The sequence below is a fragment of the Gymnogyps californianus genome, chromosome 6 (genome assembly GCF_018139145.2).
Source record: "Gymnogyps californianus isolate 813 chromosome 6, ASM1813914v2, whole genome shotgun sequence".
In the NCBI taxonomy this organism is placed as follows: domain Eukaryota; kingdom Metazoa; phylum Chordata; class Aves; order Accipitriformes; family Cathartidae; genus Gymnogyps; species Gymnogyps californianus.
This window is the reverse complement of record NC_059476.1, coordinates 6,830,771-6,847,389: the sequence shown is the minus strand read 5'-3', so window position 1 is coordinate 6,847,389 and position 16,619 is coordinate 6,830,771. Positions and strand designations below refer to the sequence as shown.

The 16,619-nt window shown below is 37.0% G+C and overlaps 1 protein-coding gene across 1 annotated transcript in view; it reads left to right on the top strand.

Annotated features, from left to right (window-relative positions):
• Positions 1 to 16,619, top strand: part of INPP5F (inositol polyphosphate-5-phosphatase F) — a 47,424-nt gene that overhangs the window by 27,424 nt on the left and 3,381 nt on the right. The window contains exons 7-19 of the mRNA XM_050899281.1: positions 233 to 431; positions 2,847 to 3,026; positions 4,912 to 4,979; positions 5,427 to 5,551; positions 6,906 to 6,983; positions 7,711 to 7,831; positions 9,920 to 10,048; positions 11,607 to 11,724; positions 12,276 to 12,474; positions 13,495 to 13,566; positions 13,662 to 13,735; positions 15,032 to 15,160; positions 15,924 to 16,011. Coding sequence (XP_050755238.1) covers positions 233 to 431; positions 2,847 to 3,026; positions 4,912 to 4,979; positions 5,427 to 5,551; positions 6,906 to 6,983; positions 7,711 to 7,831; positions 9,920 to 10,048; positions 11,607 to 11,724; positions 12,276 to 12,474; positions 13,495 to 13,566; positions 13,662 to 13,735; positions 15,032 to 15,160; positions 15,924 to 16,011 — 1,580 coding nt within the window. The remainder of the gene's footprint in view (positions 1 to 232; positions 432 to 2,846; positions 3,027 to 4,911; positions 4,980 to 5,426; positions 5,552 to 6,905; positions 6,984 to 7,710; positions 7,832 to 9,919; positions 10,049 to 11,606; positions 11,725 to 12,275; positions 12,475 to 13,494; positions 13,567 to 13,661; positions 13,736 to 15,031; positions 15,161 to 15,923; positions 16,012 to 16,619) is intronic.

The following is a 16,619-nucleotide window of genomic DNA, read 5'->3' as shown; positions in this document are numbered from 1 at the left end:
TCCACAGAAAAATCTTAAGTTGCTTTCTCTTTCTTCCTCCTGATTTAAAAGCCCTACGACTAATGGAGGAAAAATGCTGGTACCTCTTACAGAAGTAAGACAAGGATGTGGCAAAAATTTCTTAAAACATGAAAATCATGTGAAGCAACTGTTTATAAACGTGAGAAATAGCAGAAATAATTGTAGGTAATGTAGAACCAACAGGAATGTAAATGTTTTTTGTAACCTTCAGAATGCTGAAGTGGACTTCTGGATTATACCCATCATACAAGGATTTGTGCAAATTGAAGAACTTGTAGTAAACTATAGTGAATCTTCTGATGATGATAAGAGCAGTCCTGAAACTCCTCCTCAGGAATCAACTTGTGTAGATGACATTCATCCAACATTTCTGGTGGCACTTATTTCACGCCGGAGTCGGCACAGAGCTGGTAGGCAAATAGTTCAAGGTATTGGGACTGTTCCTGAACACTGGAGAGGGATGCAGAAGATAAAACTTGAGTGCTGTGTTGTTCAGCAGATGGTCAGCTCTTGTCAAAGTATGTGCTACAGCCTTTCCTGCTCACAGGGGAAAAGAAAAGGCTGTAGTGCATACAGTACTACATAGCTGTTACTTAGAGTGGTTACTAAGTGAGCTTCACTGGTCTCCTCCTGAGCACTGAATGCATCTTTGGAGGTCACAGTTCTGAGATAAAGTTCCATCTTTGCAAAGAACACCTTGATTAGGACCTTGCATGCGGTTCTGTCCTGATATATTTCAGTAGACGTGGGTGGGAGTTAAATTTTCAAAGGGCTTCCTTTGAGGGCTTTGACAGCAGGTGAATAGAAGCTTGAAAAGGCACATGTGTGTGTGTGTGCCTGCGTCCCAGGAGATGTTTATGTAGGGCTAAAGTGTGAAATAAGAGCCGTGCTTTGGTCTTGCACCTTATTTGACTTATTCTAATAGTAGCAAGGCAAACAGAAATTATTCCCTGTCCTTAGGAGCACAGACAGAAAGATTGAATCACTTTACACTTTAGTAGGTCCTGTTCAACTCTAAGCCTTTTCAGTCTATCAGATTTAAGATATTCTCCACCGTGTCCCACTCCTTTCCTATACCGTCAGGTTTTTAACATGTCAAAAAACCAAGAAAAAACCTGGTGAGCTTACCCTGATATGGGACTGTTCTTTGTACCACAGCTCACTTCAATGCATTTAATTCAGTTCCCAGGGAAAATTATTTGTCAGAACAACTCAGAGTAAATACTTGAGGGTTCAGGGTAGTACCTAGTTTGCAGTATGCCTTATTTATACTAAATTCTTACAGATACAGAAACTGAATCACAGAGGGCAAATTTCTTATTGATTCCCTCTTACTATTAATGACACTATGCTCACCTGATTGCTAGTCCACAGCATAAACTGCATAGAGCTTTCTCCCTTGACACAAAAAGATTGTTTTAGTAAATTGATGCAATATTTTGAAGAATAATTATAGGATTGTGTATTTAATTCATTCTGTAACACATAATTTTAGCCAAGAGTTCAAAATGTTTTCATTTCTGAAGTACGTAGTTAAAAAAAAAAACAAAACCCACAGAAAAACAGAGGAAACACTGATCTGAAAGCCTAAGATACTTCTATGCTAAATACACTGATTCTTTATTTGTGAGGCAGCTTGTTTGTGATAAAAAAAAAAAAACCAAAACAAACCACTGCACTAAATTATCAATATGGCCAAGACCTTAAGGAAAGGTATCATGAGATAAGCTTAAGAGCAGCTGTCTTCCTTTAAGAGAGTAAGAGCCTAGTGTCGATATCAAAAGTGAGGGAGCTGAAGTTTCCTGTGCAATGATTTAGTTTGAGTTTTGGTGTAAAAGCCACTATTCATGGCAGGACATAAGTAAAGGGTGTCTGATGCTTTAGTCTAAAAGCCCATGTCTGATTAAAGGCTGTGGCATACTGCTTTGGCATTTTGTGACCCTATAAAGGTCCCTATGACAGGTATTTTAAATTCCTTTCACTGCCCTATTTCTAACCTCTTCCCTTCTCTCCCATAGTCCTTAGGTAGTGCTGTTGAGTTTCAGTTCAAAAGTTTGGTCCTGTGCTACTTCAGGACTTTGAACAGAGTTGTTCCGATTCTGTGGAACTGAATTTCCATACTACAAACCATGGCCTTGAATCTTTCTCCAACCCTTTTTACTTATTCCTTCCCCATCCCTTACAACCACCTGCATGCTTTCTGAAATAGTGAGGTACTCACCTTTGTGTAAAGGATAGGCAAATCTCCATATGCAGACACTTATCTGTTCTGTTTAATGATCAGATCAGAGATGGCTAGGCAAAAAACTGTGTAGTCGGAAGAGCAGTATCTATTCTTGATGTGCAGAATTAGTTATACAAGTTAAAACAAGCAGGGGAAGTCTTCTGTTTTGTGGAACACGCAAATCTTCTTGGGCTGCTTGTGGGATCTCTTATTGTGAGAAGCGGAGCATCTGTCAGTAAAAGTGGCCTTTAGGTTCATGGAAAATGCCAAGCACTAAAGTAAAACTTTCTGCTAAATGTAACAGAACAGGAAGTAATGTATCCTTTAGGGGAGGACTGGATAGATCTGTGACTTACAGTGCCAGTAGACTGCCTTGCCCTGTCAACTTTCCGCTGCTCGTAGTATATCAGTAAATAAACTGTATCCATATAGTCCACATAACTCTCGGGGATTAGACTAGGATAGGAGTGACTTTTACCATTGATCATGGATTTTGGCTAGAACTCTCTTCTTGTGTTACCATTGTCAAAAACAGTAACAAATGTTATCAGTGTTTAAGACTAATACTTGAATATGAATTGATCATTTTCATTCCTCCTAGGAATGCGGTATAAGCGAAGAGGTGTTGATAAAAATGGAAATGTGGCAAATTATGTTGAGACAGAGCAACTGATTCATGTTCATAATCATACTCTTTCATTTATACAAACAAGAGGCTCTGTGCCTGTTTTCTGGAGCCAAGTTGGATATAGATATAACCCACGGCCCCGACTGGACAAGAGTAAGTATTTGAGTGGAATACCTAAAGATCAGAGTTCCCTTAGAAATAGGTTCATTGGAGTGTTGCTTTACCACTAGTCTTTCAGTGGCAGTTTCTAGAAGCCAGGGATAACAGTAATGACTTGACTCCAGTTAACTCCTACTCTAATTGCAAATATGCAGAGCTCTGACTTCTTGTACATTGTAAATTCCAACAGGTCTTGAATTTCAGTATTTAAAGAAGTACCTGTCTTATGCCTAGTCTTATTTGTTGCAGTGTTTTCTGGGTTGGGAAGGGAGACAATTTGGCTTTCTCTTGTGAGAATCTGCTTAGACATTGATGTCTTACAAGTATCTTTGTCCACAAAGTTAACTTATGCTGAGGTTCCTTCTGCATTAAGAACTGCTGTTTCAATGTGGAAAAACAGGCGTTTCATATAACACCGGTTTTGTAGTATGCTTTTGTCTTCTCTGAAATTAAGTACTATCTAGTGGGCTTTGTCAGATATAAATTGCTTCTTTTTCCACTCAAAGATAATGCAAAAGCCAAAACATGTAAGAATGTTGATGAGACAAGCAAATCTGGATGCTTGTCTGCACTAGGTATTCATAGCCTGAACTTTCTTAAAAGATAGAGGTCAAGAGAATCTTCTCTAGGTTTAGCATTGTAAAGGAGAAACTTTTCTCAGAAGAAGGCTAGTATGGTCATGATCTTGTATAATCAGACTGCCACCGGATTGGGTTAACTGGCACCCTAGATCATAAGTATGTACTTCTGCAAGTCCAACTTGTGTGTTGGATTCACATTCTCTTCTAGCATTAGCAGGTCTGGTCTTCTGCCGTTGAAGACTATGTTTAGGGCTGAAAAGAAAAAAAAAATCTGCTCTTTCAGAGGGGGCTGTGATGTTGGAAAGTTAAAGGACTATTTTTCCCCGTGTTTTGAGTAAGACCTAGTAAAATGGGCCTTTGAGCTTGCTTAGGAACTTGGGCAAAGCATATAATTTTAAATTGACAAGCAGTTACTATCATTGCAAACTTAAGGAAGATGCATCACATTTGAGTTTCTTGTGATTTTATACCAAATAACCTGGAGATTACTGGAGAGGGATGACTTGTTGCCACATCGTGGAAATGGAAATTTAAATAAATTCATAAAGTGAGGAAAATAAAAAATAAAAACCTTCCAATCCCCACCCCCGGACATTTGGAAGCAATAATTGATTAGTTCCAGTTGAAAGCTTGTGCTGTGACATCTGTTTGTAGCGCTGAGTAGTTCTTTTTTGTTCGTCTTTCTTCTTTTTTTTCTTTTCTAATAGGATTAGTTTCAAAAAAATATTGAGGAATTGCATTTAATTTGATATATTTACAGGTAGGAATTGAGACTTTGAGGAATCAGTGGTGCCTTGAATCAACTGGATAGCATTTTTGGTTTTTAGTTACAAGTAGTTTTGTCCTCTAGGAGAACTGGATAACACTTTCAGTATTATCCCCTGTCCTGCATGTCCCCCTTTGCAATTTGCAAACCTTTCTTGTACTTCAGTTTGCTTTTTGAAAAGATGCAAAACAAATATAAGCACTCTTCTTTTGGAAGAGGTGTTTATGTGGGCGTGTGGTGCACATGTGGAAGGATTAAACAGGCTTATTAAAAGTTAAATTTTTGTCCAATCTGCTCTGCACAAAAATTTGTTTCCTGTACACTATAGTAGTAGAACAACTATGTTGAAGTTGAGTAAATTGATGAAAGACCTTTAAAAGTAATTCTGTACAATGTGTTATGTTGTGTGTCTAAGTACTTTAAGCGAAGCCATCTTGGTTTTTTAGAGTACAGATTTGGGCATGATTTAGTGCTTCAAACAGGACTTGTTGCTGAGCAGGCTGTTTCTGTCTAACTCTGCTCTGCCTTGTAGGTGAAAATGAAACGGTGTCCTGTTTTCGTGCACATTTTGAAGAACAGCTGAAAAATTACAAAAAGCAGGTGAGTGCTACATGATAAAATAGTCATCTTATGAAAATGCAGCAGGTGAAAGTCAATGTTTTTAGTTTGTTTTTCTTGTTGATGATATGGGTTGTGGTTTTTTAGAAGCTCATTGACAATTGGAAGGGTGGTAAATAAATGAATTTTACTAAATTTTTCAAGTATCCTTGTAAGTAACCTCTAAAAAACAGCAATAATTTACAGAAATGTGTAAGCCCCACTTTTGCGTACCTGTCCCGTGAATTCATAGCTTTTCTGTATTAAAATTCAGGTAGGCAGGTAACTGTTGGCGCTTATTTGATCTTGTGTACAATCTAGCGAAGATTGTAACTTCAGCAAGGTTACCTAAAAGTCTTTTAACTCTTGAGCTATTTGTTATTCCATGGTATATATCTAAGCAAGTCATGTAGCAGATGACAAGTGTTAAATAATTAAACTTTTGAACAGGTTATTATTAATTTGGTGGATCAGACAGGCAGAGAGAAGATTATTGGAGATGCTTACCTTAAACAAGTTCTTCTGTACAACAATGCAAATCTCACTTACGTTTCATTTGACTTCCATGAGCACTGGTAAGAAACCTTTTAAAAATGTCACTTTGCATCTTTTTTTACTAGCATGAAAGTAGAGTAGAAGGGAGGAGAAAAGCCATTATTTCTACTTCTGCATGAAACACTTTTAAATAGGAAGAATAAATTTTGTAAACTAAAGCACTATAAAAGTTCAAGTTTGGGTAACCAAGCACTGCTGTTTGTTGATCTTGTGTCCCTGACCTGTTAAATATGCAGTTATTTATCAGGCAAAGCTTAGAAGTTGTTATGCATTTTAAGCAAGAGAGTTTCCTTAAACATGCTATGAATGTAAAGCTGTGGCTGACCTGCTTTTCAAAGTGTAGCATTCTGCTCTTAATTCTTTACTACAAGCCATTCTTCTTGTTTCTATAAACATACGATGGGTTCTTTCAGGCCCTGATGCTGTCTTTCCATTATAAAATACACTGGATTTTATTTTAATCCAGTATAAATAGTTGTTGTTTTCATGACTCTGCTCTGATGCTGACATGGTCTAGTGCAGTGTTCACATGCCCAAGCATGTGGTCTGTCACACAGGCATGTATTTCTCATGCTTTCCTCAAGCAGAGTGTATTTGTGTACAAATATGGGGTCTAAAAACTGTTGTAATCTTCATTTCCTAACTTAATCTAGGGATTGCATCTGGCCTGGGAAAGCTTTACTGACTAAGTGTGTCATTAGTAGATACTGTCTGAGAGGGGGAGGAAAAAGGTAAAACCCCCTCAAAATAGTAATGGCCTTTGAGACTTCTTTTCTGTAGGAGCGTTGACATCCTGGATTGATTTGATACTCACTCTTTTGTTTAAACGGGCTTTCATTTTTGTTTGCTTGCTTTTCTCGTAAGAACTGCTGTAGTGACCAGGACTGTTTCTTTTTGCACTGTGAGCATGAGTGAATAGAGAACAATGCTGAAAACAACCTGGTGGGGTGGGGGAGGAGGGGATGATATGTCTGTAGGTGGTTTTTTTGTAGGATCACTGGTAAAGCAGGGTAGGCCATCCCAAGTTCAAATCAGTGGTTACTTTTGTTGAGACTGTGCCTAAAATGGGAACAGAATGCTGCACATGTCTGAATAGCTGCACACTTGTTCTTCCTTATGGAAGCAGCATTCAAGAATGCAAATTCTTGAGAATTTAAAGATCTGAATCTGTTGCCTTGAATTTAGGTATTGAACTGTACTTAAATAGTTCTGAATGTTGGCTGCTATTTAAATTTAATTGCAGGAGAGAATGTCTGTCTCTCCCACTTAGCCAAAACACTATCTTTGTTAACATTACAAATAATATAAAATTATTAAGTAAAGAAAAATCACTACTCTAGTTCAAACTAACTTCTGTGAAATTCTGTATTTTAGCCGAGGAATGAAGTTTGAAAATGTTCAAACACTGACTGATGCCATTCATGATATTATTCTTGACATGAAGTGGTGCTGGTAGGTACTTAACTGGTTTTAGACTAGTATGAAATACTTGTAGAAAAAAATAAAACAGTACATATTCAGAGGCCTTGATTTTGTCATAACCAGTATGTTTTATATTCCTCTCCTGGTGCTCAGCTTGTGTGTCAGAGTTTTTGTGTTCTGAAGTACTGGTGTTCTACACACGTAACAGCAAAAATTCTCAGATGCTTGTTTTCTGCATGAGGCTTACTGCATTTAATGTGAAACACTTGTATTTGACCCACAAACCCTAGAATGCCAACCTTACTATCGAAAACAGTAGGCATGTTTGACCTCTAGTTTGTACTGATTAAAGCTCATGCATTTTGGTAATGAGTGTGGCTGCAGTCTTCAATCAATTACTGTATATTGTTCAATGTATTGTGTGAGATGTTGCTGTCATTATTGTTGGCTTCTATGTTTTTGAAATTAAATGCCTTTTGTCTTGAAAGCTGATATTACGTATGTATGAATTGAATTCAACATCTGATTACACATCAAGTTTATGGCCCCAATAGGATGTATGTTGAATATCTAGCCTAGACTAAAGAGGGTAGTTGGGAACAAGAGTGGTTAATTCTGAGTGGGGTGTGGCTGGGGTGGTGAGTGCAACTAGAAATAGTGTTCCATGTGTAAAATTTTCTACTGTTTGTAGAAGCTGATAAATTACACTGGATTTCAAGTGTCTCAGTATGCTTTTGCTCTATTTTTCTGTTGAAAGGGTTGACCAAGCTGGTGTGATTTGTAAACAGGAAGGAATTTTTCGAGTTAACTGCATGGACTGTCTGGATCGTACCAATGTTGTGCAGGCTGCTATTGCAAGAGTGGTCATGGAACAGCAGGCATGTATAAATAATGTGCTTTTTCAAGTACTGAGTACCTCAGAACTTAATTGTTATTCACAGGGGAATCTGTGTGTTTTGAAAAATGCTAAACTAACCTCTACTGAAAAGGATCTTTGCAAACTACTTGGAGAGCTATGAAGCTGAAAGTAATGTGTACAACTGAAACAACTTGAAATCATTCCAAAACAGTGATGCCTAGTGTGCTTCTTCAGAGAGGAGATGACTGTCCACATCTTGGAGAGGATTCTCTTGTTTTGATTTAGTCATTTTAATTTAAATTATGCAGTCATACAAAGTTTAAAAACAAAACACCCCCCCTCCAATAAATCCCTCCCCCAAATGAGATGTTAAAGGACTAAAATCTAGCTAGAAGTTGGATGTTATTTTAGCCACTTTGAAGTGAAATACTGTGGTGCAGCAGGTAGGGCGATTAGGTCTCTTCTGTGTGTAGAGGAATAATTAATGAATGATGTAAATATCCCAGATGGCTGTGACTACTCTGCTCTGGAACAGTTCTCCCTGTATAGAGAAGGCATTTCCAAGCAGACTGAGAGTCCTTCCTTTAGTCTTCCTCCTCTTTGCCCTGCCCCCCATTTGCTGTTTGATATAGAAGCTCAGTGATGATTGTCTTCCCTTGTGAGGACTTAATACTATTGTAACTGAAACTTTGAAACCTCAGTTACAGCCCAGCCCAAAATGAACAAACCTGACTATGCTTAGAGTGAAGGATGAAAGATGAAGTGGGTCCTCCATTAGGATGAAGAATGAATGGCTCTAACCATTGTATCTGGCAGTTCCTGTTTGTCATCTGCTTTTATGAACTCCTGATGTAGAAAGGGTATTGGGGACGAGGGGTGGGACCAGCAATCCCACAGCTGTTATTTTAGAATAGGATTTCAATATATGTTAACTGTGAGTTCAGAGGCAGTCTTTCAAAATCAAGAGTTACACAGATTGTTGTGAAGAGGACTTCAGTAATCATTGCTGTAGTATTAGCTTGTGATGTGCTACGTCATTCTTGTATTATAGCTGAAGTACTCCGGAACCACTTCATAACTGAGAAATGCCCTAAGCATTGGAGGGTGACTGACATAAAGTGGAAGACTGAGAGTTACATGTACCTTACCTTTGCACTTCCTTGGAACCATAGGACTTGTTTTCTCTCAGCTGGAAACTTGATAGGGCTTTCAAAGTCAATGAACAGACTTGTGTCAATTTTCATCTAACCTGCAAAGAGTGCTTAAGCGTGTTTTTTATTGGTTGTAAATTGAGGTTTGCCTATGACTTAGTCCAAGTTATCCCTGCAGTTGGCCTAACGTTTAGTGACTGCATTGCAGTTACGTATGTGCTGCTTTACCCATTTAGTGTGTATAAAAAGACTGAAGTTTGTATTGTACCCGAGACTTATCTTGGGACAACTTAAGTACTGGTTGTTCTGAAGAGTAAGATATCTTGCTTTCAGTATCAGTGTTAAACAGTAACTGTCCAAAATGCGCAAGGATTAATAATAAACACAACATATGAAGTTGTTTTAAGGTTTTATTTTGGGGGAGGAGTAAGTTTGAAGATGGAGCCACTACATTTGCTTTTGTGTCTAGAAGCAAAAGATTAAGAATCTGGTGTGCTTTTTCTTGTAACTGGAAAGAGATTCCATTTCTTTATTTTCAGACCTTTGAGGTCACGAATGCCTTTGCAATAGAAGACATTAACTTGTTTATCCACGTTAGAGTTCTGTGATGTCTGTTCTTTTGATAGTTCTCTATAGAAAATAGAAACATTTCCTATATCTTGAGTAGTCTAGAGTAACTTGTTTTCCTTCAGCTAATTTTTTTGAAGATTGACTCCTACATCCATAATTAATATTTTACTACTGTGTCCAGTGATATGATGTTTAACAATGAATTAGTGATTCATTGCTAACAGTTAATTTAATCTGATAAATTAGCAGAATGGGTTCCTTTTTCAGATCATATAAAATTTAACAATTAAATGCTTGCCAAGTGTTCCCATTTTCTTTTATCAAGCTCTGATATTGGGAATGATTTTCATCTTGAACCTTATATTAATGTGTATGTCAAATTCCAGCTCAAAAAACTGGGTGTGATGCCACCAGAACAGCCTTTGCCAGTAAAATGCAATAGAATCTACCAGATAATATGGGCGAACAATGGAGATGCCATAAGCCGGCAGTATGCTGGCACAGCAGCCTTAAAGGTAAAGGGTGAAGAGTGTTATCTGTTCTGATGACTAGTATGTTATGTTACAGGGTTTATGTCCAATGGAGAACTCTTGTATATGTAACAGTTAGCCAAATATTCTGCATGTTTTTGTCTTGAAGAGATGTGAGGTCTTTCAATAGAAGAATATTTTGTATCACACTTAGTGTGAATTGGAGAAGACTTCAGTGTCCAGGTGTCCTGTGGCGGTGCTGGCTGTACTTTTAACTTCATTCTGTTAGTTTCACGTCTGGATACAAAGCACAGCTGAGCTAAGAGTTTAAGATCTATATTAAGCATTACTTTTATTTAAATTTAAGCACTGTTATAGTACTTTTAAGCAGTTACAGTACTTAAAAATAAAAAATACTCTGAAGGACTGAAGATCAGGATATGTAAGTAGTAGAGTGATATTAATTAGTTATATTTTCTAAAGACTTTTTTTAATTAGTTGTAATGCAGTGTGTCTACCAAGATCAGAAGTCAAGCATGAAACTCCTTACTCTGCACTCCTGCTGCTTTGAAAAGTCATAGAATTTGAGCTACTTTCTGTGTGTATAGTCACTGGTGGAACAATTTTTAGTATTGCTGGTATTTGGCACCGGAAAAACCTTTACAGTGGAAATGCTTAACACTTAAATCTCTTTTTAAATCTCTCTACTGAACTTTGATTAGTCTATTACATTAATCTTTTTTAAAAAATAATAAAAAACAGCCTGACACGCTTGTCTTGATTGTGAATATTTTAACTTTAAATCTGAAGCACAGAACTTGATTTATAGATCTAAATTTTCAGCCATTCTGCTTGAAGAGTGCTCTACTCACTATTGAGGTTCATGGATTAAATTTATTTTCAGTTTAATTGTGATATTTCTTTTATTTGAGAGTGAAACACACTTGAAATGTTCTTCATAGTAGTTGGTGTGGCTTTTAGAACTGTTCTGTGCCAATGTTCAGAGTGTCTCTGAAAATAGAATCCTCTAATGAAGTGTAACTACCAAAACTGCTTTTTATTCAAATTCTAAGCCTTCTGTCGCCTAGAAACTTTCTTTTGTTTCTGAGCTTGTGAGGATATGTACTATTTTCCTTCAGTATGTTATGCTTGTCTTGTTTGGTAGCAGAAGCAGAGAAGATGAAAACCATTTTTCAGTAAGTTCCAGTCTTCTCCATTGTTCCAGTAGTGTTCCTTTTACATTAAAGACCAAAAAATAAGGGGTTTTTTTTTAGGAATTCAAGCATCCCAGTGACTGATGTCTTGAAAGTTCTGCTTTAAGGTTAGCTGGCATATATGTCCAGATTACTGTTTTCCATTAGGACACCATATAGAATCGTAAGTCTATCAAAAGCATAAGATTCTCTGCAGAATCAAACAATGCCGTGAGAAGTAGGTGCTCCTTGAAAATCAGTATTTTCAACTTCTATAAGAAATAGTTACTTGAACATAACTTCTGAGTTGTCATCTATTCAGTTCTGAATTTCAGAATGCTAAAGCTTTTGAGCTGAGACCGCTACTTCAAAGTTGCATATGTGCATGATTGGCATGTTCTGTGTAACAGGGTGACTTCACAAGGACTGGTGAAAGAAAGCTGGCAGGGGTAATGAAGGATGGAGTTAATTCTGCAAACAGATACTACTTGAATCGTTTCAGGGATGCTTATAGGCAAGCAGTCATTGGTAAGAATACAATTTCAACTAAGCTGAACTATGGTATTTAGAAAAGTTTATTAAAATCATGTTGGCTTTATCTTTCTGACTGATTTTTTTTTTTTTTTTTTCTGAAGCTTAAAAGCATCTTGAGTGTATATAAAGTTCATGTCTATGTAGTGGACACCGTATGGAACCGTCATTCTCCATTTGGAGATCAAACAACACTCAATTCAGAGGGATTACATGCAGTGTAACTCATTGTAGAATTTGCTCCTAATGTCATTTTAGCATTAACTGTCTTGTAACATCTCTCTTTTAGAGAAAGTTAAGTTTATGTAGCAAGTGTTTCTTAAAATGGTGAATTAACTCTTGCTTTTCACTGAGAGAAAATAGTGTTGTACCTACTGAGTTTTCAGTTTCAGGCAACATTCTATTCAGAAAGAATAACTAACCATTTTTCAAGAGTATCTTCAAATGTGAAACATTTGGAAGGAATTTACAAAGTAATCAACAGACTGTTGCTGTATATCACTTTTAACTGTTGGTTTCTTGTTTGATATTTTGTGGATTTTATTTAGATTTGATGCAGGGTATCCCTGTAACAGAGGATCTTTACTCCATATTTACAAAAGAGAAAGAGCATGAAGCCTTGCACAAGGAGAACCTGAGGAGCCATCAGGAATTGATCAGCCAGCTGTTGCAGAGCTACATGAAACTGCTCTTACCAGATGATGAAAAATTCCATGGAGGATGGGCACTTATTGACTGTGATCCAAGGTTTGTTGAATAAAGTCATAATTGATCAGCTGCTACTATGACATCTCTGTTAATTACTACTGATGTTAAATGATTTTGATAGCTGATGTATTAACAGAATACAAGTGGACAGTTTTGTAGAATGACAAGAGTCCTTGAAGGGACTGAATACTTGTAATTGTAAAAGAAAAGGTCCTCTAAACATGTGCTTTTCCCAAAGTGCCATAAAAATGGTGCGTGCTGGAATTGCCTTTGAGACATCACCTGGAAATGCATGCATTCAGTTAATATTGCCAAAACGTGGTAGGCACCATGAAGAGAACTTCTGCCCACCCTTAGTTCTAGAAGGGGCTGTTTGAGGAGCTGTTGTTCCTTATTGCTTTGTAGGGAAAGTGTAACGACTTCAAAGCCATATCTGATCAGATTAAATTCTTGTGTAGTGTGTCAGTAGTAGGAAAGCTTAGATTTCTCTTCATGAAAAGTAGTGAGCATAAGCTCTAACTTCACTGATAAGTCTCCTTATCAAGTTCAGAGTTCACCAACTTGGAAAAGAAAAATAGCGGTTAGATGTTCTGCAAGTTAAACTGCAGCATCTAAAAATAGCAAAGCAGGATGTTATGATAGCTATTCAAAGCACAGACTCATCACCTTAACTGAGTCTGAGATATTTTTCCATTTCTCTGTTAGCATTTTTGATAGCTTGTGGGTCTTCTATTTATTTTTGGACCTGCTGCTGACCTATTTGAGCTGCTAGGTAACTCCAGGTTTGAGAGAGAGCGTTGCTTACATGGATCCACTTATTGTATGGTAAGTCTAATGACACATCATGTTTTGGCTTGTGAAGTCTCACCTAACTTGGTTTTTCAGTGACTGTGAAGAGGTAGCAGCATCACACAAGATAACATACCATAATTGAAACCTCTTGTTGTAACGTGCCTTCAATTGTAAAAGAGTTGTCCCTAAAGTACACTGGGGATGGGTTACAGCTGTGCAAAGAAAACCTTCTCCCCTGTATTCATTCTTCTTCTTCCCTTTCCTTAGTCTCATTGATGCCACTCATAAGGACGTGGATGTTCTGCTGTTACTTTCTAATTCTGCCTACTACGTGGCCTAGTAAGTTACCACTTTCTCTTGCTATGTGTAGTTTTATTTCTAGTAGCTTTGTTTTACGATAGTAGGAAGCATTAAATTCTGATTCTTTTTTCTAGTTATGATGATGAAATCGACAAGGTGAATCAGTACCAAAGGTTAAGTCTGGAAGCTCTGGAAAAAATAGAAATAGGTAAGAATGTAGCCACCATGTATCTTTCTTGAATGCTCTTAACAATAGCTTGAGCACTTATCAAAGCATCCTACAAATATATTGATACAGCAAGCCTCAATGTATTGCGTATATCCTGTGTAGTCCACCATAGCTAGAAATAAGCTTTCTTGCTGATAACGGATGCCAGGGTTGAGTCTGTGTTCTCTCGCAGTCCTGTCTTTTGCTACTGCTTGAAATGGAAACTTTGGTCACTGGTAGGGTTCTAAAATTTTCCCTCTTTCAAAGTCTTAAAAAAAACCCCATGGATTCATCAAAACAAATTTCATTATTTATCAAATGGTAGTAACAATTTGATCAACTTCTATAATGAATCACAGGTTTGTGCATTCAATGCACTCTTTCTTTGATCCAAATACAGCAGCTGGTTCTGAATTGTACTTTAGGTCTGTTTCATAGCTTTTTAAAACTCTTCTTTCTCAAGGTCTGATAAGAAACATGCTATTATGAAATCACCTTGTTATGCTGATTTAACTTATTTATTGACTAAAGAATGTAACATCTGCAGGCTAAATCCAGCATTTTCCACTGAAAGTATTAAAGATGTGATATCTTTGACTTTACAGATGAAAAAGGTGTTCCAGTTGGAGAGGAGGGAGGGAAATTTGTGTGACCCCCCCCCGATAGAGTGTAACCCTCCATACACAATGCATAGTGATTTCATCATCTCCTTACTGTAACTTTCACTATGTCTGTGCAATTTCTAAGAGTTCAGTGGAAAGGTCTCTCTCACTTGTGTATTGTGGAGATCGGTAATACATCCTGATGTACAGAATATAGTTGAGACATCTAGACCAAATACCTTATAAAAACACCCGTCCCCCCCCATTTAATGATATAGATATGATGCAGTGCATTGAAGAGTTGAAGTACTTGGTCTAAATCTTGAAACTTAGATTGCTTCCACTTGGTAAAAGTATATTAGCTTTCCCTTTTAATCCTTGCAGGAGCATACCCTAAAACACAGGTAATAGGTGTAGAATTTTTTTTTCTTCTATTTGAAAGGGTGATCTGTAATAAACAATCAGGCTGGATTATAATAGACATATACAGAGAGTCTGATTGCTTTTTGTAAGTAATCAATTGGTTAGTTATTGTGAAAATCCTTCATTTAAAATGTCTATCCTACTCTAAAGAAAACATGAAGCTTTTTATGCTAAAAAAGACTGTCAACACATATGTTTAGGTACAGTCTTTGCAATGTCTCTTTCAGTGTTTGGTTAAAGAAGATTTCTAACCTCCTGGTTTATTTCTTAGGGCCTGAGCCTACTCTCTTTGGCAAACCCAAGTTCTCTTGCATGAGGCTGCATTACAAATACAAAGAAATGAGTGGATATTTTCACACTCTTAGAGCTGTGGTACGCAACCCAGAAGAAGATGGAAAAGGTTTGTTTCATATGTAAAAATTTTATACTTAAAAGTGTATTCAGTATACCAGTGTGTCTCTAAGAAACGCTTTTCCATTGCTCTTAGAATAACTTCTAAAGAAGGATAAATTTTAATATAATCCAGTTTTGCAGGGTGGGGAACCAACAAAACCCCCCTGTATGTGGCTTCCTGTGTGAACACTAGAATGTTATTGTTTTAATACAAAGAAAAATAAGTTTCAGGTATGGCTTTAAAGCAACATGTCTCTCTAGAATTGAGACATTTCCATGTCCAGATCTTTACTGCTCCAAAAAACTGATAAAATGAACTTAAAATTAGCTCCTAAAGAGTGGAAGACATTGATTTATTCAGTGAAATCAATGTCTCTATGTTCTTGCTTGTTGTTTAACTAAATTAAATGAATGCTAATAAGGGAAAAATATCACTTCTTACCAGGAGCACTGAGTTTTGTCAACAAGGATTAGAATAAATGTAATTGCTTCTCTTCCTTCCACAAATGATGAATCGTGGCAGTGGTTCACTTACACCCAGTATTTAGGGCTTAAGGAGAGTCTATTCTTTAAGTTTATTTTGTAAGCTTTAAATCAGAATTGCAACTTGTAGGGTGCAACTATTTTGTAGTGTGAAAGAAAAAAAAAACAAAACAGCCAACAAAACAAACTTAATTACGTTAAAATTAGACTTATTTCTTTGTAGATTTTGGAATAGGGGATCTTAAGGTTTTTTTTAAGAGTCTGACATGCTGCTACTTGAATTTCAGACACGCTTCAGTGCATTGCAGAAATGCTGAGAATCACAAAGCAAGCAATGGGATTAGATGTGCCCATTATTGAGAAAAAGCTGGAGAGGTGAGTACTTAAATGATGTGAACCTTCTGCGTCACGCTTTTGCTCTCTTCTCAGCGGCTAACAGTGCGTGGTAACAGTTGTATATGCAATGCCTAAAAGAAACGTCTGTATCTAGCTACTGTGCCAGGAGTTAATTTGTCCGTATGCTGCTTCCAATAACAACTGTGCAGGCGCTTATCTAAAAGTATAAGCAAGAATACTATTTTATACATGTGTGCTTTATAGACAATATACACTACCAAATGTAAATAACATACCGCAAATCGGATGGTTCGTGATTAGTTTGTCAAATTTAATTTTTCCTATCTGAACTCAATGTCTGCTTCTGTAGTAAGAAGACAACCTGTGAAGTGTAGATCTGGTTTGGATTCCACTGCAGTTGAGTGTTTAACAAATCCAGATAGTGTTACAGGTCTGCTGGGAAGAAATGGCTGAAGTTAAACTTCTGAACTCCTAAGTGTTAGTCAGAATGGCACAGAAGTTTTTTGTCTTGCAAGCCCATTAAGAGAAGAGGGCACATGAAAGCATAGTTGATAATTAAAAGTACTTACTAGAATTTTTTAGGTACTTTTCTCTAATAAGTCAATTGCCTATAATTAAGCAGAAGT